The 26,758-nt window shown below is 43.2% G+C and overlaps 1 protein-coding gene across 1 annotated transcript in view; it reads right to left on the bottom strand.

Moving 5' to 3' along the window:
* Window positions 1–26,500, bottom strand: part of LOC142195781 (sterol O-acyltransferase 2-like) — a 34,741-nt gene extending 8,241 nt beyond the window's left edge. The window contains exons 1-9 of the mRNA XM_075265813.1: window positions 26,276–26,500; window positions 17,371–17,423; window positions 15,835–15,962; window positions 13,433–13,492; window positions 13,006–13,113; window positions 12,382–12,664; window positions 10,102–10,174; window positions 7,199–7,283; window positions 3,806–3,851 (exon numbers count right to left, since the gene is read on the bottom strand). Coding sequence (XP_075121914.1) covers window positions 3,806–3,851; window positions 7,199–7,283; window positions 10,102–10,174; window positions 12,382–12,664; window positions 13,006–13,113; window positions 13,433–13,492; window positions 15,835–15,962; window positions 17,371–17,423; window positions 26,276–26,363 — 924 coding nt within the window. The 5' untranslated portion in view covers window positions 26,364–26,500. The remainder of the gene's footprint in view (window positions 1–3,805; window positions 3,852–7,198; window positions 7,284–10,101; window positions 10,175–12,381; window positions 12,665–13,005; window positions 13,114–13,432; window positions 13,493–15,834; window positions 15,963–17,370; window positions 17,424–26,275) is intronic.
* Window positions 26,501–26,758: the final 258 nt, after the last annotated feature.

The raw sequence follows: 26,758 nt of genomic DNA, 5'->3' as shown, positions 1-26,758 counted from the left end.
TATTTAGTACATCCTCCTTTTGCAAAGATAACAGCCTCTAGTCGCTTCCTGTAGCTTTTAATCAGTTCCTGGATCCTGGATGAAGGTATTTTGGACCATTTCTTTCTACAAAACAATTCAAGTTCAGTTAAGTTTGATGGTCGCCGAACATGGACAGCCCGCTCTCAAATGATCTGAAAACAAAGATTGTTCAACATAGTTGTTCAGGGGAAGGATACAAAACGTTGTCTCAGAGATTTAACCTGTCAGTTTCCACTGTGAGGAACATAGTAAGGAAATGGAAGACCACAGGGACAGTTCTTGTTAAGCCCAGAAGTGGCAGGCCAAGAAAAATATCAGAAAGGCAGAGAAGAAGAATGGTGAGAACAGTCAAGGACAATCCACAGACCACCTCCAAAGAGCTGCAGCATCATCTTGCTGCAGATGGTGTCACTGTGCATCGGTCAACTATACAGCGCACTTTGCACAAATAGAAGCTGTATGGGAGAGTGATGAGAAAGAAGCCGTTTCTGCACGTACGCCACAAATAGAGTTGCCTGAGGTATGAAAAAGCACATTTGGACAAGGCAGCTTCATTTTGGAAACAAAAATTGAGTTGTTTGGTTATAAAAAAAGGCGTTATGCATGGCGTCCAAAAAGAAACAGCATTCCAAGAAAAACACATGCTACCCACTGTAAAATTTGGTGGAGGTTCCATCATGCTTTGGGGCTGTGTGGCCAATGCCGACATCGGGAATCTTGTTAAAGTTGAGAGTCGCATGGATTCCACTCAGTATCAGCAGATTCTTGAGAATAATGTTCAAGAATCAGTGACGAAGTTGAAGTTACGCCGGGGATGGATATTTCAGCAAGACAATGATCCAAAGCACCGCTCCAAATCCTCAGGCATTCATGCAGAGGAACAATTACAATGTTCTGGAATGGCCATCCCAGTCCCCAGACCTGAATATCATTGAACATCTGTGGGATGATTTGAAGCGGGCTGTCCATGCTCGGCGACCATCTAACTTAACTGAACTTGAATTGTTTGTCCAAAATACCTTTATCCAGGATCCAGGAACTGATTAAAAGCTACAGGAAGCGACTAGAGGCTGTTATCTTTGCAAAAGGAGGATCTACTAAATATTAATGTCACTTTTCTGTTGAGGTGCCCATACTTTTGCACCGGTCAAATTTTGGTTTAATGCATATTGCACATTTTCTGTTAGTACAATAAACCTCATTTCAATCCTGAAATATTACTGTGTCCATCAGTTATTAGATATATCAAACTGAAATGGCTGCTGCAAACACCAAAATATTTAGAACTAAAAATGATTAAGATTAATAGGGGTGCCCAAACTTTTTCATAGGACTGTATATATATATATATATATATATATATATATATATATATAGTGCATACTATCACTGTTGTAACGCTTGAAACAGGCTCTTGGAGCCGAAAAGTCACAGTATGAGGCGATAAACCTCCTTCACTTTTTTCACAATTTTGGTGTGCCGCATGCTTTTTTGTATATATATATGTATATATATATATATATATATATATATATATATATACATACATACTGTATATAAAAATACTACAGGATACCATATACTGCTTTTTTTATAGGCTTATGTGAGGGCTTGATTTTTGAATTTTCAATGGTACCCTTCATACATATGACTTACTGTACTTCTGTACTGCATTATACTGTACATTCTTCTATATGCCTACTAGGTCCTGTCTAGAGATGAGCGAACACTAAAATGTTCGAGGTTCGAAATTCGATTCGAACAGCCGCTCACTGTTCGAGTGTTCGAATGGGTTTCGAACCCCATTATAGTCTATGGGGAACATAAACTCGTTAAGGGGGAAACCCAAATTCGTGTCTGGAGGGTCACCCAGTCCACTATGACACCCCAGGAAATGATACCAACACCCTGGAATGACACTGGGACAGAAGGGGAAGCATGTCTGGGGGCATAAAAGTCACTTTATTTCATGGAAATCCCTGTCAGTTTGCGATTTTCGCAAGCTAACTTTTCCTCATAGAAATGCATTGGCCAGTGCTGATTGGCCAGAGTACGGAACTCGACCAATCAGCGCTGGCTCTGCTGGAGGAGGCAGAGTCTAAGATCGCTCCACACCAGTCTCCATTCAGGTCCGACCTTAGACTCCGCCTCCTCCGGCAGAGCCAGCGCTGATTGGCCCGAAGGCTGGCCAATGCATTCCTATGCGAATGCAGAGACTTAGCAGTGCTGAGTCAGTTTTGCTCAACTACACATCTGATGCACACTCGGCACTGCTACATCAGATGTAGCAATCTGATGTAGCAGAGCCGAGGGTGCACTAGAACCCCTGTGCAAACTCAGTTCACGCTAATAGAATGCATTGGCCAGCGCTGATTGGCCAATGCATTCTATTAGCCCGATGAAGTAGAGCTGAATGTGTGTGCTAAGCACACACATTCAGCACTGCTTCATCACGCCAATACAATGCATTAGCCAGTGCTGATTGGCCAGAGTACGGAATTCGGCCAATCAGCGCTGGCTCTGCTGGAGGAGGCGGAGTCTAAGGTCGGACCTGAATGGAGACTGGTGTGGAGCGATCTTAGACTCCGCCTCCTCCAGCAGAGCCAGCACTGATTGGCCGAATTCCTACATGTGCTACATCAGAGCCGAGGGTGCGCTTGAACCCTTGTGCACACTCTGCTTCATCAAGCTAATAGAATGCATTGGCCAGCACTGATTGGCCAGAGTACGGAATTCGGCCAATCAGCGCTGGCCAATGCATCCCTATGGGAAAAAGTTTATCTCACAAAAATCATAATTACACACCCGATAGAGCCCCAAAAAGTTATTTTTAATAACATTCCCCCCTAAATAAAGGTTATCCCTAGCTATCCCTGCCTGTACAGCTATCCCTGTCTCATAGTCACAAAGTTCACATTCTCATATGACCCGGATTTGAAATCCACTATTCGTCTAAAATGGAGGTCACCTGATTTCGGCAGCCAATGACTTTTTCCAATTTTTTTCAATGCCCCCGGTGTCGTAGTTCCTGTCCCACCTCCCCTGCGCTGTTATTGGTGCAAAAAAGGCGCCAGGGAAGGTGGGAGGGGAATCGAATTTTGGCGCACTTTACCACGCGGTGTTCGATTCGATTCGAACATGGCGAACACCCTGATATCCGATCGAACATGTGTTCGATAGAACACTGTTCGCTCATCTCTAGTCCTGTCTTTACATAGCAGCCTGGAGGCTAATGTTAGGGATACATGGCTGCCACAGTATCTAAAGGGTTAATTGGACAAATTCAGAATTCTCAAACTACGGCATTGAGAGCTTGATGCTAGCTGTAGAAGACCCAGTTTCTGTGTTAACTACCAACTTAGCGCAATATAATAATATGGCACTGACCAGGAAGGGTTAAAAGGGATTTTCCAGATTACTATAAATATTTGCTGCAATGGAATAGAATTTATTCTTCTTGGTCATAATTTATTAAAGGAATCCTGTCATTGATGGCACTAAATCAACCACAGGTTCTTATGAGCCCTTGGCTTAGCTTCCAAATAGCCTACACCCGTAGTATTTGGTGACCTACAAGAAAATACAGAAACAACAATGCACATACACAATATTTTCCATAGTAGTAGTGATTTTCTATAGGGAAAACTGTTAGCACTATTAGCATTACAAATATATCTACCTAAAGACTTCAGTATACCCCTATGCCATCAGCATCCCCATTGCTAGATATCATAACTGGAGTGAAGGAGAACCTGTTTATGGCCTGTCTTAACCCACACCTTACCTGGGCAAAGTTCTTAGCCACAAATTTCCACCTGATGTATGGTGTTCTGTGAGGCAAAAACATATGAATGTCACTCAGGTCTTAATATTTAGGAACCGGAGAGAAAAAACTTTGTACATTTTTATCCCTGAATGTTTACTGGCATTGATAAGAATTCATGTGATAAGATAACTAAATAATAATTTTTGCACCTATGTATAAGTCTTCTATAAAGTGCCAGAGGTCACAGTTGAGTCGCAATCACTCAGTCAGGAGGGTCCACAATTCCCATGCCACACTATTGCTGATTAAGCTTTAGGGCTAGTTCACACGTTATTTATGTGTGGCTTCATTTGGTCCGTAAAAAAACGCTTCCTAATTAGGAAGCGGTTTTTGGACCTTGATGCGTTTTTTGGAGCGTTTTCTGGAGCAGTTTTTGGTAAAAACCGCTTCAGAAAATGGCAGGCGATTTTCCCCTCCCCTAAAGTGAATGGATCATTAAAAAACACGTCACGTTTTTGGCCGTGTTTTTTGCAAAAAAACGGGCCAAAAACGCGACGCGTTTTTCACCTCCCATTCACTTCTATTGCTTTCCTCAGGCGGAATCTGCCTGAAGAAAAGTCATGTCGCTTCTTTTTTCTGCTAGCAGCAAAAAACTGCTAGCAGAAAAGCAAAAGCTAGCGGTCTCCATAGACCACCATTGTATGGAGGCAGATTTTGAGGCGAAATCCGCTGCCAAAATGCGCCTCATTGCCCCCGTGTGAACTAGCCCTAACACTGCTGAAATGCTTTGCCTGATCACACAGAGAACTATGCAGCCATACACTTACAGCTACATAGTTCTCTTTATCCCCTTCCTGCAAGTATCAATATGATCAGTGCAGGGAAGGAAAGATGAAGTTCCTGCCAAAACAAAAGCTGAAGCTTGCAGAGGTGAGTAACCACTGGATCCTAGGAATGATGCACTAACCCCTCCACTGCCCCACCAGGAATACTCATATCAACCAACTTTTTCACTGAACTAGGCCACCAGTAATTCATTACAATAGCGCAATTCACTAACACAGACTACTAGAAATACTGGAATGAACCCACTCACTGCCCTAGACCACCTGTTATACTGACATTAACCTTTTCACTGCTTAACCCCTTCCCTGCAAGAGACCACCAGACATACATCAGTGTATTTCTATATGTTATCTTTTTGCCATGGCTACAGCCACAAACATTAATGTGGTTTCTATGCATGTGCTGATTTACTGGAAGGACCATGAGTAGACTTCTTGAAATAGGAAGAAGGGACATATCAGCAGCATAACAAAACTTCTTGTCCCCAATGCAAAATCTGCAGCAGGGCCTCTATCCCCTTTATTAGAATATTGGCATGGCCATAATTCTGGGACCCCTGAGCCCACTTTTCCATAACCCTATGTGCCCACAGGATGTTCGCTTTGCCGATGTCTCTGTTGTGTTTATTGTGTTAATGTTACACTGGGCAGAGTTGCTGGGTCCGTACCCCTTTCCCTCCCTCAAGCAGATGTGTGTGTCCAGTCCTGATCTCCCCTTTCCTTGTTTGGAATACAACCAGCTCCTCGCCTTCCTTCTTCTGCTGCTGTCATCTAGCCTTACTACACTGCAGAGTAGTAGCATCTCACTTATCCCAGATAAAAACTCCAAAGTGAAGAGGAACCTCCTGCGTCACTTCCTCACACCTGCAAGGGCGGCCACTTGCGTAGTACCATTGATCCTTCTTTGATGGAATAGCTTCAGGAGTTTCTTCACATATGAAGAATAGAGACCTTGGTTGCAGAGGACTCTGCTGACTCCTCCAGGTTTGATGCCCTTTGGTAACCATGAGTGGTGTTTCAGGAGTCTGCAGAGTTTTCCAAACTCTTCTTATGAGCTCTGCTAGTCTGATTGAATCCCTCTCTCTTACTGTGTTACTCACCATTGTCCTATCCTTCCCTTTTCCTCCTTCCTAATGTTCCCTGTGTTTCCCAACCCCTGTGTTGTCCTTTTACCCATCTGTTATCCCCCATGATATGCTCTTTTTTGATTGGTTTAGTGAGGCCTCAGGTGTTGGTTGCTTCACAGTTAGGGTAGGTTCACACGGGGTTTTTTGGATCGGAACCTGAGGCGGAGGCCGCCTCAGGTTCCGATCCAAAAACCGGGTAGCCGTGACTGAAAGCCGGTGCACTGCACCAGCATCCAGCCGCGCACTCCGCTCCGGATTAGGCCAATGAATGGGCCTAAATCTGGAGGAGGGAGTGTCTTCAGGCCGAATCACAAGGCGACTGAATGAGCACCTCGAATGAACACCAGAAGAAACGGCTCCTGGAAAAAAGACCTGAGCGGCTCCTTTTGATTTCAATGGGAGCCATCTTTTTAGTCAGGGTTTTGAGGCGGATACGGCCTCAAAACCCTGGCCAAAAAACTCTGTGTGAACTTACCCTTATGTGTGCTTTTTTTGCCTGACCTTCAGCATGGTCTTCTGATTTTGCTGTCCATTCATTGTCAACATCCCATTTACTACATATCATGTGCGGGTGCTATAGGAGTTTTCCTTTTGGGCACTTCTCTGTTGTACTCACATGATGTTTGTCACTGCAGTTTTTCGCCCGCTCATCGGTTTGCCAATTCAGCACTGTTTCTCAGTTATGATTTCTTTACATGTTACATTTTAAATTTCAATAAAAACTGAGGTGTAACCTGAATCTCCAGGGCCCCATTGCAAAATACATTATAAGGACCTTTATGTTGTAAAGAAGCCTTTGGGCTCCCAGAAATTTCAGGGTTCAATAGTGATTGATACCTCTGCACCCCCTAGAGCTATGTCCCTGCCTTTTAGACCTCAGCATAAAAATTTCAGACTAAATTCTGTCTGCTTGTCTTGAATAAACTAACTACAAACATAGCTTTGACGGATCAGGGTACATTGCTTCCACTGTATTTGTGACGCTGGGTTCACACTAGCGTTCGGGTTTCCGTTCTGTGACGGAAGACGGAAACCTGTCATGCCGAGTCCGGCCGTGAGCGCCGGTGAGCATTTTATGCTCTCCACGGCGAAACCGGGTTTTTTAAAGCAGACACAGAGTACTGCATGTCCGACTCTGTGTCCGATTTTAAAAAAACGGTTTTGCCGCGGACAGCATAAAACGCTCACCGGCGCTCACGGCAGGACACTTTTCAAACCCATTCAAATGAATGGGTTTGAAAGATGCCTGCAGGTTTCCGTCTCCTGCTCAGTTTTGTGCAGGAAACGGAAACCTGTAGAACGGACTCCCGGGCGCAGATGTGAACGAGCCCTTACTCCCATGGATTCATAGGTAAGCAAAAAATATTCTTATGACTGAAGTGTAGTGCAGCTATAAGAGTTATACAAAACTGTACATGACCTCTTGTCTTGGGAGTTACCTGGGGTAGCTGTCTCTGTAAACCATTGTTGGACAGAAGAGAAAATAAAGATAATGGGAATGTGCAGGAATCTGGACCTTCTTCTCTGCAAAGTAAAGAAAATCAATAAACCACAAAAGCATATGTGACTGCCTTGAACTTTTCAACCTTTTGCCACATTTCAGGCTTCAAATATAAAGATATCAAATTTTAATTTTTTGGGGAAGAATCAACAACAAGTGGGACACAATTGTGAAGTGGAACAAAATTTATTGGATAATTTAATATTTTTATTTTAACAAATATATAAAAAACTGAAAAGTGAGGAGTACAATATTATTCGACCCCCTTGCGTTAATACTTTGTAGCGCCACCATTTGCTGCGATTACAGCTGCATGTCGCTCGGGGTATGTCTCTATCAGTTTTGCACATGGAGAGACTGAAGTTCTTGCCCATTCTTCCTTGCAAAACAGCTGGAGCTCAGTGAGGTTGGATGGAGAGCGTTTGTGAACAGCAGCTTTCAGCTCTTTCCACAGATTCTCGATTGGATTCAGGTCTGGACTGTGACTTGGCCATTCTAACACCTGGATACGTTTATTTGTGAACCATTACATTGTAGATTTGGCTTTATGTTTTGGATCATTGTCTTGATGGAAGATAAATCTCCGTCCCAGTCTCAGGTCTTTTGCAGACTCCAGTAGGTTTTCTTCCAGAATGGTCCTGTATTTGGCTCCATCCATCTTCCCATCAATTTTAACCATCTTCCCTAATCTCTGCTGAAGAAAAGCAGGCCCAAACCATGATGCTGCCACCACCATGTATGACAGTGGGGATGGTATGTTCAGGGTGATGAGCTGTGTTGCTTTTACGCCAAACATATCGTTTTGCATTGTGGCCAAAAAGTTGTATTTTGGTTTCATCTGACCAGAGCACCTTCTTCCACATGTTTGATGTCTCCCAGGTGGCTTGTGGCAAACTTTAAACAAGACTTTTTATGGATATCTTTGAGAAATGGCTTTCTTCTTGCCACTCTTCCATAAAGACCAGATTTGTGCAGTGTACGACTGATTGTTGTCCTATGGACAGACTCTCCCACCTCAGCTGTAGATCTCTGCAGTTCATCCAGAGTGATCATGGGCCTCTTGGCTGCATCTCTGATCAGTCTTCTCCTTGTTTGAGATGAAAGTTTAGAGGGACAGCCAGGTCTTGGTAGATTCTCCTTCTATTTCAATATGATTACTTGCACAGTGCTCCTTGGGATGTTTAAAGCTTGGGAAATCTTTTTGTATCCAAATCTGGCTTTAAACTTCTCCACAACAGTATCTGGGACCTGCCTGGTGTGTTCCTTGGTCTTCATGATGCTCTCTGCGCTTTAAACAGAACCCTGAGCCTATCACAGAGCAGGTGCATTTATACGGAGACTTGGTTACACACAGGCGGATTCTATTTATCATCATCAGTCATTTAGGACAACATTGGATCATTCCGAGATCCTCACTGAACTGAACCGAGTGAGTTTGCTGCACTGAAAGTAAAGGGGCTGAATAATTTTGCACGCCCCACTTTTCAGTTTTTTATTTGTTAAAAAAGTTTAAAATATCTAATAAATTTTGCTCAACTTCACAATTGTGTCCCACTTGTTGTTGATTCTTCCCCCAAAAATTAAAATTTGATATCTTTATGTTTGAAGCCTGAAATGTGGCAAAAGGTTGAAAAGTTCAAGGGGGCCGAATACTTTCGCACGGCACTGCATGTATTAACTTGTTTGCACTTATATAGTTTAAAGAGGCCGGTCCTGGAAGCAATTTCACATGAATAATTATATGCTTCTTAATACTTTCCTTATACCGCAATATACACCTATAGTAAAAGTCTATAACAGTTTGTGCAGAGGCAGAGAAAAGAACAACCTCTGATCTTTCTCTATAACAAACCACTGTAGGCAGGGGCGTAACTACCTCAGAGGCAGCTGCCACAGGGCCCGGGACATTAGGGGGCCTGGTGACAGCCGCTACTGCTGCGTTTTGTTTTTGTTTTTTTAATAGGCTGTTACCGGCTGAAGTTACTTCAGCCGGTAACGGGCCCTATTTACTTACCAATCCTGGCTGGGCCGGGATCGGTAAGTGACAACGCGGGCCCCACAAAGACTATCATTATACTCGGTGGTCTTTTCAGACCCCGAGTATAATGATCGGAGGCCCAGGAGAGGTAAGGGAACGTAAAAAACAGTGTTACTTACCTCTCCATGATCCGTGCAGGCCTCAGGCCTACGGTAGTTGTCTGACGTCACATGATCCCGGCCTGCGTCCCAGGTCATGTGACGTCCAACGTCATTAATGAAGGACGAGAGCGGCGGCCAGCAGCATAGGAGCCGAGGGACAGGTAAGCAACAGTGGGTTTTTTATGTTTTTATTCTCCCGGGTCTCCGATTATTATACTCTGGGGTCTGTAAAGACCCCAGAGTATAATAACTGTTTATGGGTGTCCACAGTGGGACATAATACTGTGTGCAGGGGCCACTAAGGGACATAATAGAGCGCGCAGGAATGCAGAGGAGGGGGTCGGTCGAGGGGGGGGGCCATGTCAAAAGTTTGCCACGGGGCCCCGCCATTCCTAGTTACGCCACTGACTGTAGGGTCCTAAAAAACTGTGAGATTCCAATATTCAGTCATAGACTTTACATGGCAGGAACATTATATGGCAAGGATTTCATTTAAAATGTATCTGAATCACAGCAATTGTGGAAGTGGGACAAGTTTGTCTCTAGTTGTTTTAGATATAGGCCAGTCTACTTCTCCCACCAATTGTGAGACTGGGATTAGCCAGTATGGATATTACAATATATACGTGCGCTAGGCTTCATTACTGAGGATATGTCATTTTATTGTGGACAAACTGAAGATAATGGCCTGTATGACATTACCTTTACTATCACCATGTAGCACTATTGGCGCGGTCTCTCTTAGAAAAGAATAACTCTTCATTATGAAGCGAACCTATAAAATGATACAAGAAAAACATTGCATCAGTTGTATTATACTGAACTTTTTACCCTGTGTGCAGGCGACAACTTCATCTGATCTATAACTAATAGTATTGCCTCTAATTTTTTGAGGATCATAGACTTCAGTGAGTTGTCTCACTAGACTATTGCTGCCTATGGCTATGACTATTCCGTAAAACAAATCACTAAATGCTATTAACAGAGCAGAGAAGAAGCTCAGGCTATAATCAGAAAATAGAATAAAAATCTAAATTTCAGAAATTAAAACAGATTAGTAAAAATAATACATTTGGTTTTAATAAATAAATTTAAAATATTGGTGATGCTTTCCTTTTAAGGAAATATGGACATCAGTAAAACTGGGGAACGTTATAAAGACTGGCCTTTTAGGCTGAGTGCACACAGGGCTTTTTGGTCTGGAAACTGAGGCAGAGGCCGCTTCAGGTTCTGGACCAAAAAACAGATAGCCTCGACTGGATGCCGATGCACTGCACCAGCATCCAGTCGCGCACTCCACTCCAGATTAGCCCCAATGAATGGGCCTAGTCGGGAGGAGGGAGTGTCTTCAGGCAGATTTGCGAGGTGAATCAGACTGATGAATGAGCATGACCACTTTAGAATCCACCTCAAAATTCGCCACCCATTCATTCCAATGGGAATCAGGACTAATTTTTTTTCCTCTAGCTGAAAAAAAAAAAATCAGCTAAAGAAAAAAAAAATTATCAGACTCCCGTTGAAATTAATGGGAGAGTTGGGATGTAGATTTTGAGGTGAATTTTGCCTCAAAAATCCACCTGCAAAAAACTGTGTGAACTTGTCCTTACACAGGTGGAATAAGGGAAGTATGCAAGTCCTGGAAATAGAGGTAGGTGTAAGTAGAAGTGACCCAAGAAGACTTTGTGGATCATATCTACATTGCTCCTAAGGAGGCAGATTGGCCTTGCTTAAGATACTGAGTTATTCTGAGCATTGTGAGAAGGTGACAAGTAGAGTGCTGGAGTTCCGTTATGTCTCCTCCAGGTTTATGACATATTTACGGTCCAATGCGGGTCTTGAGTAGGCCTCAGCCCAGGTGTGGGTCCTTGGCTTGTTACTGGCCCATAAAAGGCTGCAGAGCTTGCAGTTCAGGGCAGATCCTGGAAGCGAGAGGAGGCACCTGGGTCTGTCCTGAAATACTGAAAGTCTGGTGACACTGTACTGTGCTATTTTGTTTGTTTGTGTGGTTGGTAGTGACCCACATGTATATTTAAATTTTTTTACTGTTTAGTTAGTGCTCAGACAAGCAGGGTTTTGTTTGACATTTTTGCCTGAAGTTAAAGAGGACCTTTCATCAAATCGGGCACATGCAGTTTTATATACTTCTGGAAAGCTGACAGTGCACTGAATTCAGCGCACTGTCGGCTTTCCCGATCCGTGCCCGGTGTAAAGCGCTATCAGTCCCGGGACCGTAGCGCTTTAGTGTCAGAAGGGCGTTTCTGACTGTTAGCCAGGGACGCCCTTCTGCCTCGCGGCGCCTATCGCGCTGTACTGTGGAGCGGGGAGGAACTCCCCCCTCCCTCTCCTTATAATACTCGTCTATGGACGAGCACTGTGAGCAGAGGGAGGGGGCGTTCCTCCCCGCTCCACAGTACAGCGCGATAGGCGCCGCGAGGCAGAAGGGCGTCCCTGGCTAACAGTCAGAAACGCCCTTCTGACACTAAAGCGCTACGGTACCGGGACCGATAGCGCTATACCCGGGGCACAGATCGGGAAAGCCGATAGTGCGCTGAATTCAGCGCACTGTCAGCTTTCCAGCAGTATATAAAACTGCATGTGCCCGATTTGATGAAAGGTCCTCTTTAAGGCTGTATTTTATTTTGCTTATTCTGTACCTGAAATGAAGGGTTATTTATTTTGCTGTTTTTCCAAATAAACCCGTTTGCACCAGAGATTGTGTTCCTGTCTCTGACTGGTTGGGTCCGCACCATTGCTGCTACAGAGTTACCTTCCCCACAGCATCTGCAACGGGTTTGTGAACTCTGCTACTCATTGCTCTTTGTTATAAATAGTAACTACCATGCCTAAGATCTCTGAAACCGTGCCTCCCTGAGTTAATATAACACTATTTCTTTGTGTCATTTTCTTGGGTCTGTGGCATTCTGAATGTACATAGAGACTCTAGGGCAGATAGAGACTCTACGGCACTTACTAAAAACTTACATGTTCCAGGAGGACAATGAAGCTTGATGCCGGAGGCAGCCGGTAATGATTGACCACATAGATGGGGAAAACGCCAAGTACACACGTGTGGCCCACAAGCAGGAACAACCCAACACAGCCAGATAGCAGGAGCTTGTGTCTTGATTTTGGGTACAAAGAGCCCCAGAAAGACAACATTTTATATGGCACCAAGAGTGTGTATAGAAACATGCAGATCCATGACCAAATCACAGTCCCAAACTGCCCAAATGTATAAAGCAGAAGATCAATGTCCAGAACTATCCTGCAGAAAGAAAAGGACTGTGAGAACACAGGCATATAGAATATCAATGAAGAACTTATAAAAGCAAAGAAGACATAAGATGGCACAAGTGCTCTTGTCCAAACATACCCGAGCTTATGGGTGTTTGACTTGTTGTTATTGTCATGGCCAGTAACTTAGGAAATCTAGTAGATTTTAATGTCATATAGCCCAATATATTTTTGGAGCAGAAACTAACATTAACTAGACCCAAACAGTGCATCTCCCACAATGCAATACAGCACAAAGCTATGCTGATATAAGTAGATGCTTAGAAAAAAGTGTGGATGGGAGCTTAGAATATATTGACAATGTTCACTTACCGGCCTTGCTCAATAGTATCCACAGCGACTTTGCTGGTCACAAAAACACAGAGCACAGCCACAAACATGTGGTAGATGGTACGAAGATGTTCTACCTCCATCAAGTCACTGTGAATAATACGCCATGAAACATCATATTAGATACATGCAATGACTGAGAGAGAATTACAAGCCACTGGCAAATAGTGGAGATGGTGTAACTCTCGCACAATAAAAATGTAACCGCCTCCAAATACAGACATAAGGGATAAATACCTCCCTATATTAAACCTTGCCATACAGAAGTCTGTAGATAGGTAGCTATTATTTTGATATTATGGGGCTGCAGCTTTTGTCTCCTGATCTCCTCCTCCTACATGATATGGAGGAAAGACTAATAGCAGGAGGTAAACCTATTGGAAAGCTGTGACATACGAATGACACTTACTCCAGCAGTGATGCCCGATGAAGGAAAATTTTCTTCCTTTCCGTTACTGCCTCATGGGGTCTGGAATGTAAAGAAAATAGTAGAAAAAAAAATCACTAAACCTACATTTGCTACTTGTCTACAAACTATATACTGAAGACCTGATACATGAGCGAAATAAGAGCTACAGATACAGTGATACAGAAAGAAAGAGGGAAAAAAGTAAAGAACCAAGTGTCCGGATCAGTTATTTATAATGTGGCTGAGTGTTTTTGGTGGTGTTTGGGGATTTGAGCCGATGTCCTGTGGTTCGGTGGTCGGTTCTCTGTGCCACTAAGCTGTTAGGATAGTGATTGGGTATCTGCCACAGTCTACTTGAGCTTGCTTTGTATCTCAGTAGATGCGAGCTTCAGATGTGTGTAATTGTCGTCAGGTCTTTACGGATTCTGTATTAGGCTGACTGCTGCCTTCAGTCCTCGCCAGTTTTCGTGGTTGCCAGCTAGGATTCTTGGACCAGTCTAGTAGGAGAGTTTAGTTGGAGCTGTGCGGTTTCTGGAGCTGTATTGGACGCGGTGTGAGTTTGTTCTGTGTGAGAGTCTGTTTTACCCTTAAATATTCCTACTCAACCCCTGTCCTGCATTTCTGGCTGCCTGTCACTGTTTGGTATTAGTGAGTTTCTGTTTTGGGTTTCAGGCTTGTTTTGCTCCTGTCCTGTGATACCCTTTCCTCACTACTCCACTTTTCCTCTCCTCAATTCCTGTTGTGTGTTTATGGTTGTGCTGCACCTGTTAGTTCTCCAACACGTCCCATCCTAGCTTGTGCTGTTTGCAGCTGCACTAATCCTTTCGCTAGGAGTGACCGCCTTTAGTTTCCCAGTCCCAAGCCTCTTTCAGCTCTCATCCTACCTGTTTGTTAGGTCTTAGCGTTTAGAGAGCCAGTAGTTGTCGGGGCTGAGCTTAGCTCGGGTTCAGCTGACCAACACCCTCAGGCAGGGCCTAGCCAGCCATCGTAGCACTAGGGACAGCTTACCTACCCCGTTTCCCTAGTAGTGCTAGCACCATTCAGTATCACGGTTGTCGGACATTGACACAATCGTGACACCAAGAAAGATAGAGAAAGACAGTGTGTGAGAGACAGAGAAAGAGAGACCGATAGAAAGATTCAGAGAAACACAGAGTGAGAGAGTTGTCCTAATGCCTGTTTTCTACAACGCTGTCCAAAATGTCCTCTCTGTAACCCTGGGAGTTAAGAGTTACTGCCATTTCAATTTTGTTTTTGCATCAGTGAATAGTTCGGGTGAATATGAGATGCTCTGTAGTATATATTATCAGAGAGAAAGTCTCCTATCTCTTATCAGTTCCTCTCCTCTTAAATTGCTCATTTCGCTGAGAGATCAGTCTTCATCATGAACACACTTTTGGCTGACTCACAGAACAGATTCCATTGAGGCCGATGGGAAGGGGCGTAGAAAAGGATTAGCCCAGTGAGGAAGAAACCAGCACAGAGAAACAAGCTGCTGCAGGAAATATGAACAATTCTTTTTTATATCAATTTTTGTAATAAATTTTCACCTGGTTTTAGCAGAAGTGAGCATTATTATTGTGAATAAAGCTCAGGTGAAATAGATCGCTTACTGTACATGTTTGTTTCTCCATGCTTCTCACTTACCCCTCTTCCCACCTTCCCCTCCATAGAGTTCTAGACTTGTTGTATACTGTGTTTTATGAATGCTGATGTTGCTTCAACAGGTGCAGGTCAGTAATTCTTTTAGGAAATGGATTGCAAAATTCCTTATAGACGGAACTCTGTTGTGCCCATGACTTGTGGGAGAGGTTGTGTGTTGCTTTCTCACGCTGCACGCTCTCCAGTTTCCAAGGGTCTGCCATGGGTTTACTCACTGATTAGCCTCAGAAAAGATAGGGCTACTTAGTGGTACCATGCACTGGAGAATCCGCAACAATATCATACAGGGCGCTCTTATTTAGGGTTCTTTGGAAAAAAAAAAATAGCGTCCACCATCTGCCTCTCACTGAAAACAATGGGAGGCAGATACCAGACGCATTTGGAGCAGATTGTGAGGTGGACAAAAATGTAGAATTTGGAGCTGATTTTGAGGAGAATATATCCTTAGGAGATACCCGGACATGAAAGGTGAATGTGCTATCTGGGTTTATCATTTCTATGGGCCCATGCACATGACTGAATTACACGGTCCCGTGTGCGGACCGAAAGACCAGGCCACAAAATATGGAACAGGTCCTATTTTGCATCCGTGCTTCCATGGCTCCCCGTCCCATGGCTCCATGGATCCGTGGCCCATGCTTCAGCCGTGAATGAAAGGCACGTAGTTGTCAACCAGGCTAATAGAGATTCGCTACCAATTACAAAAAAAGTAATTATTTTTGCACCCCATTTCAACTTACCTCTTTTGTATGTCAGAAGTTACAGTCTTATCCTCCTTTGGGTAGGAATCAGCACCTAACGTTACCGCTTTATCCAGGAGAATTCTCATGTGGGAGTTCATTTGTTCCAAAAGGTCTGCCTGTTTTATCTAAATCCAGATGTCAGAAAGAGTCAGAAATACATGAGTCTGAAAAATATGTATTTGTATACTAAAAGGTTTACTGGATACAAAGGGGTCACACATTTACAAGTCCTGTGCCATTTGAAGCAGCCAAGTTTGGTGAACCATGTAATGGATATCACATGGTGCAGTGCAGTGGCATAAATAGGAATGGTGGGACCCCAAGGTGAACATTTGACATGGGGGGCCCCCCAGTTCCTTGACCCTCCCCCCGCACAAACCGAATTCCTGCACACAGTATGATGCCCCATAGTGGCCCCTGCACACACTTCTATGCCCCATTGTGGACCACCCATGAACAATTATTATACTCTGGGGTCTTTTCAGACCCCAGAGTACAATGATCGGAGACCCAGACAAGGATACAAACTTAAACAATGTTACTCACCTCTCCTTGGATCCAGTGCACTCCCCGCATATCTCTTCAATGTTGGACCAGACATCACCTGACCCAGGCCAGCATAATGATGCTGGGCTGGGCCACGTGATGTCTGTAACGTTACCAGACAGGCCCAAAGCCTGCTGGAGCGCAGGAGAGGTAAGTAACAGTGATTTTTGTGTTTTCTCACCTCCCCTGGCCAAACAATCATTATGTTCTAGGGTCTGAAAAGACTCCAGAATATAATGAAAGCAGTGTTTGAGGGGTTCATGGACCCACGGCCTCACTTACCGATCCCTGCGAGGATTGGCAATTAAATATGGCCCGTTAGCTGCTGGGGTTACTCAGCATGTCAATTATACCAACAGAAACGCCTGCGGTTTCCCCATAGGTATAACTGTAACAGAGAGTCCGCTGAGGAAAACTCTGCAAAATTTCTGTTTAAAGTACTGCGGGAAGAACCGCGATGTGTTGCCACCATGGTTTAATTGCTGTGCTTTTTTGCTACAGGACGTTCTGTGGGGCCTTAGCCGAAAGGAGTTTTCCAAGAGTTAACCATTGCTATGAATAGGTTATCATTAGAGAAGTCCTGGAAAACCCAAGAGTTATGGGGTATATAGGGTGTCTCAACTGTCCCTGAAAATGATGTCAGGGAAAAGAAGGATCAAGCATATTGAATTTCTACAAGCCCGATAATCAGTCATCTCTGGCAGTGGCTTATCTCTCCCGAGGACTGCCAGCTTCTTACTCTCCTTTTCCCTGAGAAAATTCATGCATACTTGGCTGAACTGTAGTGTCCCCTGCACACACTATTATGCCCCATAGTGACCCCTGCACACAGTATAATGCCCCATAGTGACCCCTGCACACAATATTATGACCTATAGTGGCCCCGGCACGCACAATTACACATATGTTCACTCTGCTGATCTATATATATATATATATATATATATATATATATCCAGTATTCAAAATACAAAACAGTTCACCGACCTCCATGTGTGTCTTCCAGCCTATTAAATCATTTATGTGATCTGACACTCCACCTGCGGAGACAAAACAAGACTGGTCAGTGCATGACTTTTGTATAATAGTTTTGTTTTGTTTTATTATGTACAGATGTACCAGAATTAACCAGAACTTCTCCAATTGGTTAAAGAGGACCTTTCATGTCCTCATGAATGTGTGGTTTTATAGCCTACTATAAAGCTGACAGTGTTCTGAATTCATGGCACTGTCAGCTTTCCCAGTATGTGCCCCAGTGGTAGAAATGTCAGTGACATTAATTTCGGCACCGATATCTCCCCGCTGCCAGAAGGACATTCCTCACACCGATGATGGTAGGCTGCGACGAACACCTTTCTAACAGTGGGGAGATATTAGTGCCGAAATTAATGCCACCGATATCTCTACCACTGAGGCACATACCGGGAAAGCTAACAGTGCACTGAATTCAGCCCACTGTCTATTCCTAGCGCACGTCATTCTTTCCCTAGATGAATTTACAGTCACATTTTTACTACCTAATCTTAACAACACTTTCTTTTTATCCAAAAAACGGTACAGAACAAAGACATAGAAAAATATCCAACTGTAAGAAAAGGAGCAAACATCAAACTTAAAGCTAAGGGTATAATTAAATTAATTAAATCAATGGATTTCCAACTGAGTTGGCAAAATGATAGGGTTTTCTTGTCCCCTAAAAATTGTTCCATATAACCACCAAATATTGTAAAAAATGAATTTACTTAACTTTAAAATTTATCAGCAGTAGGAATGAGTAAGTCGATACAAATCGAGTCACAAGTTTCCCAAAAATTTAGAATTTTGGCAGATCTGAAACTTTTGGGATTCATTCCACACCAACTGCTCAAAATGCCCAAATATAACTAGTAACCCTGAGTCACCGACCTACTTTCAATGATTGAAAATAATCTAAACCACATGATCTAAACCAACCAATGACAGCTGTAAGCGGAGAGTCTCAGGTCCAGGATACTCATGGTCATTGAAAGTAGGTCAATGACCAAAAGTTACTTTTAGATGCTTTACACGTTGTGAGAAGGCAACAGGCAGAGTGCTGGAGTCCAGATATATCAGGCCCAGGTTTCTGACATATGTGTGGTCCAGGGCAGATCTGGAGTAGGCCTCAGCCCAGGTGTAGATCCTTGGCTCATTACTGGGCCAGAAAATGGCTGCAGTATTTCAGTGCAGTTCCATGAGGTGAAAGGAGGTGTGAGGTTCTGTCCTGTAACCCTGAGTCCTGTGATACTATATTACTTCTGTTTTGTTCGTATGGCTGGAAGTAAACCACACGTATAGTTAGATTATCAATTCTGTTCATTTAGTTGCTCAGACGAGCAGGTTTTTATTTTGTTTTTGCCTGAAGTTAAGGCTGTATTTTGTTTTGCTCATTTTGTGCCTGAAGTCAAGGTTTATTTATTTTTCTGTTTTTTTTTCTAAATAAACCAGTTTGCTGCACATTTTGTGTCCCTGTCTTGACTGTTTGGGTCCGCACCACTGCTTCTACTGAGCTAACTTCCACACAACATGTGGTAAAATACTGTACCACAGGTCCATAAATGCCCAGGAGTAACTCTTGGCCACTGATTGATTTTCAAAGATTGAGCATAATTTAATGTAAACTAGACAGACTTAGGCTCTCATTGGCTGTCATTGGCTGGACTAGATCAAGTGGTTCAGGTTACGCTCAGTCATTGAAAGTACTTTCAAGACTGTTCTAATCTAAATGGGCCTATGACGGCTATAAAGTAATTATAGATGTCCTTGACTGGTATAGATTATGTGACCTGAGAATGTCACTGAAAGTTTCGCTTCAATCTGTATTCACAGAGTATGTGACTCGAGAAATCGACAGTGGTTTATCTGTTGCGATCTTCGGTAGTAATGCTGAGGGTTGTCAAATTTCAAGTATTCTCATCATATCCTGCGACTAAAACCCATAGTGCAAAGTTACTTGCACTGTACTACAGTCTATTGTTGTGGGTTTTACAACCCCAGCTGGACCTATAGGGAAACATGTGGGAGAACCACAGGAAAAATAATAAACAAAAACAAGAAACACCCCCACTACAGCTAGGGGTGGGTGTAAAACAAAGAAAAAGACATACATACATATGCACAATGCTCCCCTGTCCAGTTCAAGACCGCTTTTCCTCACATGCCTTGGCTCATCGCTCCAGAATCTGTGAGGCTCAATTGAATGCTGAGACCAGTAAGTGGCCTCAGGGGGTCACTGGTAAATGCACCAATAATGTAAGTGAGTGACATCAGCAGTCAACTCCATCCACCACTGAGGCCACCGTTTGGTCATGTGAGCCTTTCCGTTTCCGGTTCGGCAAGCACCAGCACGCCACAGAAATGGGACCACAACTGGAAATGGAGCTCCAGGGATAGGTATGTCTTTTTTTTTTTTTTTGCTTAGCACTCACCCTGTCTGCCCAAATTCTAGATAACCCCTTCAATGAGTCTTTTTAAGGTAACCATAATAAAAGTCTATAGTCATGAAAACCTTGTATAAGCATAGAAAACATATAAAAAAAATAGATATCTTAGAATCCTACCCAAGTAAAGTACTGTATAGGACAAGGACACAAAACAAATGTCCCTTTAAATAACTTTAATGGCTAAGTAAGGTCAGACAGAAAAACCACAGCAACCAGATATTACACTGCAGAGGATGAGATTTTATAGGATTCTGTATAAAGTGCACACGTTATATCTCCCCTAGGTCTAACAACAAACACAATAATAATATGGCAAAAATTAATCAAAAGCTTCATAGTGGTGGAGCCATATTAACTATGACACCTCACATCTGGCAGGCATGTCGGTCTCCAACCGCTCCGCTACTTCTTCCTCCATTAGTGTGCTGTGCCAACCTTCACCAAGCTGGCCCCCCTGTAGCCATTGGTTTTCCTAGTCAATACACACACAACCAATGGTCATATGCACTGAGCCAATAAAGGCCTCCATGCACTTCTGAACAATGCTTTATCAGGTGCCCTATGCATGAGGATATTCGCCTCCAGAAGCGATACTCTTTGGAGAGAATACCTCCACACTAGGGAATCGGATGGACCACATCATTTTTTTTTTTTTCAATTTTTTTGATTCATCTGAATAATATTCAGAGATATAGTAAAGGCCAATACATTAAGTTGGGCACCATATTATGGCTCTGTACAACTGGGTGGTATATCATTGTGTACAGGAGTCTTTAGACTAGGTTTGTGAGATACCAACAGATACTAAAATGAATCAATTCACCCAACTTCTCGCAACTGGTCACCAGGTTGAAGATCATTAAACCATTAGCATGACCATATGCCACAGGGTTTACATTACTTGGTAATATCATTATCTGGTCCGGGCTCTGTTTCGATAAAAAAATAAGACTTTCAAGTTTAGGACCATTCACATGGTTCACATTTGCGTCAGAGTTTTTGTAGGATTCTCTGTTGCAATGTCTGCCTGAAATTGGCAAACGAAAAAGTCCTGCACACATCTTTTTTATCAGCTACTAGTAGGTATTAAAACCCAACAGACCCAATTACAGTCAATGGGGTCCATTGGATTCCGTATGTAACCAATATTTAGCAGGCCACTTCTCCGTAATTCTGGGCTTTCAGTAGACCAGAACTAAGGTGAGCCAATGCTAATGCGAACTTAGTGTCAACCTGTCAAAGACGAGTTTGGGACTTATTTTCAGCATTTCCAGATACATATGCATTGTACTAAGGACAGCACATTTGAACCATTTACCACCTTCACCGCCGCCACCAACTCAAGCTGGTTTAGGTGCAGTTGGGATGTGACATGGTGACAATGGGACATATAGTGTGTATACTGTGACGTCAAGAATGGGTCATAGTTGAAATGGAAGACACAAGTCTGTAGTGCTGCTCCCCAACTTAATACAATAGTTTATTAGGAAGTATAAAACAAACTAGCTACATGTTTCCAGGGCCCCCTTATTCAGGCAAATAATGTTAATAAACTAGGGATCAAATCTGCTCTTCTTGTTTCCAGAGTGGGGCATGGTGATATCACAGTGGGGCACAATGACGTCACAATGGAAACTTGGACATTGTAATGGTGCATTATGGGGCCCTATGACATGCTTAATACTTTCTGTCCATTTGTGATCAGCCTAAGAGTTCGGTCACACAGTTTCTTGGCCACACCACAGGGGCAGCCGTTGCCTTCATGAAATGCATGCAATGTTTGAAAATCCAGCACAGAATTGGGGACATCAGTCTGCACACACAACTTTTTCTTCCATCCAAAAAATAAGCAAACATGATGGATGAAAGCGAATGCAGACACACGGTGCTGGTGTGGAACCCAGTTCACAAGACGAAATTTGTAGAAGCTGAATTTTTCTGCTTTAGCATAACTGGTGGAATCCTGCGCAGTGGCTGCATAGAAATGAGTAAATGGGCGTTGTATGTTTGGCACTTGTGATTGGCCGCGCTCCAGCTTTGGTGGGCGGTCTCTTTGTATTAAATAGGATTGCTGTTCCGCTTCGACTCATGGCTGTTCATTTGCCAATAGAGGGGGTAGCGGGTGAAACATGTAACTCTCACAGGAAAAGTAATATTTGAGATAGAATCTTATTGGAATCAGCTTGTTTAGATAGTAAGAAATACCTAGCTAATAACACTGAACCTCTAATGAATCCCTAAGTCAGCAATAAAACGCGTTGGGTGGAATTATATGAATACTTCCGAGATGATGAAAAGCTATGGTAGCGAGCCGTACTCCTAGATGGTTAATAGGAACGCTGTGGAGATACAATTAGTTACAATAGCGATTTCCTTTATCTCTATAGGTCACGGTGCTTGTGGTTCCAGTTATAACAAGTCAGCTACTGTTGCTCCAGATATCTAAGGCGTGAAGAAATCATTTAGTAATGCAGAAATATTCTTATGGGATCCAACGAGGGGGTGTGAATTACTAGTACCCAATAGGATTCCTAAATGAGTAACTAGTGTTTAGAGCACTAACATAGTAGGTAGGATTGAATCTAGATACTTAGCTGCTATATACTTACCTCATATACATATAGAGCTTATACCAGGGTGCTTTCATTTAATCTATGTCATTGTTGTATGTTATATTTCTCTATTGAGAGCTTCCTCGTTTATTTCTAACTTTTGTAATGAATAAAGTTTTGTAGTTTTTAGCCCTACTTTGTGAGTTACCCACACTATTGTTTGTTTATCTGGTGGAATCAGCCTGAAGACCAAACATCGCGCTTATTTTTTCCACTATCTGAAAAAAACAGCAACGTCTCCCTCCCATTGAAATAAATAAAGGCTGATTTCAGGCGGAATTTGGAGCTGACTTTCAGATGGAATCCACCTCAAAATCAATTCCAAATTCTTCCGTGTGAACAGACCCTTAGATGCGTTTTTTTTTTTTTTTCAATTCAAAGTTTTATTGCAAGTTGTAAGAATAACAAGGCCTGAACTAGGCCAATAACACAAAGAAACATGAAAGGAAAAACACAAGTACAAACAGTACATTGTGAGACACCTGGAGGAGAGGGAGAGAGAGGAAAATAAAATAAAAAAGGGGGGGGGGGGGAGGGCAGAAGTCCGATACAAGAGAACAGAAGACAACAAAACAGTGGGAGCAAGAGTGCACCCCCTCGCCACAACCACGAGCAGAGCACCTCTCACAGGACTAGGAGGGAGGTCCAGAGCCCAGGAGCATTGGATACTCCCCGGAGTGTTGGAAATCAAGCCAATAAAACCAGGTCTTAGTGTTGGCTTCAGTCGTGCCATGCAGGAAAGAGCTGAGATTCTCCATACACATGATCTCATTGACCTTCAAAATCCAGAGGGACAGAGGAGGGGGTTCAACTCGCCTTCAGAAGAGCAGAATGCAGGCATGGGCAGCGAGGACCAAAAATCGGAGCAGGGAGCGCTTGTAAACTTTTACCAATGACTTATAGTCATTAAGGAGAAACAACGCCGGGCCCAAGAAATGAAAAGTGTCAGTTAATTGCAAAATGATCCGTTTAACACCATCCCAAAACAAGGACAATGCCAGACAGGACCAGAAGACATGGAGCATGTCCCCCTCCGTCTGCCCACATCTCCAGCGCATTGGGGAAACCTGTGGGAAGAACCTGTGTAGCTTCATGGGGACCCTGTACCAACGAGACAGAATCTTATAGCTGGCCTACTGGTAGCGGGAGCTGACAGGTTTCGTGCGAGAGGTGAAAAATACCCCTCCACTGGTCCTGGGAGAGAGAGGGGGATAAGTCAGCCTTCCATTTCAGCATGAAAGGTGGCACAAACTCCTCAAGGGGATCTAGCAAGAGCCTGTAAATGAATGAAAGGGAGTGGCGAAGGGGGCCATCCCCACACATATCCTATCCAAAGGTGTAGGTTAAGACCGAAACTCAGAAGGGGCCAGGAGAGAATGCAAGAAGTGACGGAGCTGCATCTCACGCCAGGAATCCAAAGGGGGTAAGTTAGATGAAGGTCAAGGGCCCGGAGTCATTCGCCACTCCGAGCCATCCCGAAAATGGCCCATAGATGTGTTTTTTAACTGTGTTTACAAGACACCAGAAAAACATAAACAAGGTGAGAAGTTACAGCCAATCTGTAGACATTATCACAGTATTATTACAGTGGTGAAAGTCTATTTATGTGCATAGTCATATCTCACGGGTGTAGTCATTTACCCATATCATGAAGAGCAATTAAATGGGCAATAAATTGAAATTCTATGTATTTTAGATAAACATTGTTCAGATCAATCCAGGGTAATGTCTCCACTAATTCTGAAATATATTTAGTTCTTGACTAGATATACTATATACTGCAAAGATGTCAATGAGAATCTAAAGTGTGGCAGATGCTTTCAATTCTTAGTGGCCATGCCTCGGACTGTGTTTCGTCTATGAAACGCGGCCTCTGTGTAGGTTATATTCCCCAGCATGAACTCAGCCGTGTGCATAGAACTCGCTGCATTATAGTCAGTATAAGCACAATGCTTTCTGTTCAGTACAGTAGTGATCAGTCCATTCAGGCACTCACTGAATCACGAGATCTATGCATATGGTTGAGTCTTGGAAATATGGCACACACAGACAGTGTTTTCCCAGATGCCATACAGTTGTGTGAATGACCACTTAGGTTAGGATCACACTTGCGCCGTGCTAAAGTCTTGTGGGCCCTGGTACAATCTTTTGTCCGGGGCCCCCTACCTCATTGCTACTGCGAATTCTTGATAGTGATGGTTACGGGTGCTAAGGAGTTTAATCCACCTTAGTGTGGTTAGGGTAATCTGTGGGTCTCCTTGGCTTATGGGCCAAATGGAAGCCGCAATCTCAATATTGATGCCAGTGCTTATGGGACCCAAAGACTCCTGGGTCCCGATGTGACTACACCCTCTGCACACCCTCAAGTTACTCCCCTGTTTTACTGTCCCATACTGTATATAGTACAGACAGTAGAGCCGCATGGAGGCAACGACTCATAGTGTCATACATTACTATGATGCAAGGACTCCAGACTGGTTCGGGTTGGAAAATCCATTCAGTTTATGGACTTGATTTTCCAGCCAGGATACTCCCCCTAAGACAATTCACAAGACTGTATCCCACATCTAGTTTGTGCTACAATTTTTTGACATGTTAGACATGTGGGTGTGTATTGTCAGAAAGAGAGGGAGTGGCTTAAATGCACCAAAATATTTTCAAAAAATTCTGGCACAGAGTAAGCTAACTAAAAGGTGGATGTAAACTTAACAGTCTGAAGATATACCATATATATCAACCAGAATCAATCACTGTGTGGCTACCAACAAAACCATGTAGCTAGTAATAAGGAAAACTTCATAATGAACTTGTGTTTTACTTACTTAAAGAAAATAATAAAACCATCTGTGCCTGCAATAAAAAAGCTTTCTACTCCCTTCACCATCGCAGTTCTTCACCTTGGCTTCGTGCGCATGCCCTGTACCTGTAGCACTTGCATAGTGAAGTCGGGGTGTACGTCCTCAGCTTCACTGAAGAACAACGCAGGCAGTGGGAGCACCAGAAATGAGTCCAATAAGACGCATCAGACTCATCTCTTGGTAAGTATAAGGCTGAGGCCCCACATTGCGGAAACGCAGCTTGTTTGGTTTCAGATTTTGCTGCGGTTTTTTGAGCCAAATCCAGGAGAGGATTAAGTAGAAGGTAGAAGTATAATAACTTCCTATATAATTCCCATTCCTTTTGTAACCATTCTTGGCTTTGGCTGAAAAAACCACAACAAAATCTGAAACCAATTTAGATGCGTTTCCGCAATGTGGGGCCTCAGCCTAAAGGTTTTGTTTATGTTTTTTAAATGTATTTTAAATGCGGAAACGGATGGTTTTAAAACATGGTGATTTGGGACACTAAACTCCCCCCTCGTCTATAAGAACCTGTGACTGGTTTATTGTCCCAAATCGACCGCACAGTTTCCCTTTAAAGGGGTTGTCCAGTTTAATCAAAGTAATGTTTTTGATTACCGTATATAATATAAAATTCTACAATTTTCCAATATACTCTCTGCATAAATTTCTCACGGTTTTCTAGATCTCGTTTGCTGTCATTCATTGTTTACATCCAGTGGATAAAAATCAGTCCATGTAGTGGAAAATCCGCAGTTGTGTAACTCACCAACAGGTGATAATACCTACAAAAAATTCTAATTTATATCTGACATTTCACATTTGTGCATCTAGGACAAGAGAAAACCACACTATGCCTGAGGCTCCCTGATCCAAAGGGATAACCATATGTAAAATCTCATTCATTCCAAATCACACCCCTGCAGGTACAATGCCTAGTCACAATTCATCTATATGCTACCCAGGCCCCAGTAGTTACCATTGTGTTGTTTGCAGGTTTCATCTGGAGCCTGATTGATCTTCCTTTGACGTATGGTAGGTTCTGCGGTCTCCTCTGTAGGTGTCATGGTATATCACTGGAAAGATGGTGCCCACAGACACACTCTCATGCTTGGAAATCCGTCAAAGTCCCCTGAACTCCCTTGCAGTGAGAGTAAGTATGTCTAATAATCCTTGTCCTGCCTCTAGTCACTGTGATCAATCGCTTTCTCCCCTGCCCCCAAACAGTTAAGACTTCCAATAGACTAAAACCTTCTGTGAGGATTGCATGTAACCTTTGGAAGAGAAGAGAACTTTGCTCCGTCTGTCCAAATTATCTAAGGCTATTTAAGGACTGCATGTATTTACCATTTATGCAATGAGGGAAAGGTCACAGCCGATGTCTGCACAATCAGAACATCCTAAAAGTGACCTGGTAAATGGTCTTGTATGACGGGCGGGTGGCTGGTGTTATCAGTATCAC

The sequence above is a fragment of the Leptodactylus fuscus genome, chromosome 2 (genome assembly GCF_031893055.1).
Source record: "Leptodactylus fuscus isolate aLepFus1 chromosome 2, aLepFus1.hap2, whole genome shotgun sequence".
Taxonomy (NCBI): Eukaryota; Metazoa; Chordata; class Amphibia; order Anura; family Leptodactylidae; genus Leptodactylus; species Leptodactylus fuscus.
Note: the sequence above shows the minus strand (reverse complement) of the source record. Positions and strands in the feature narration are given on the sequence as shown.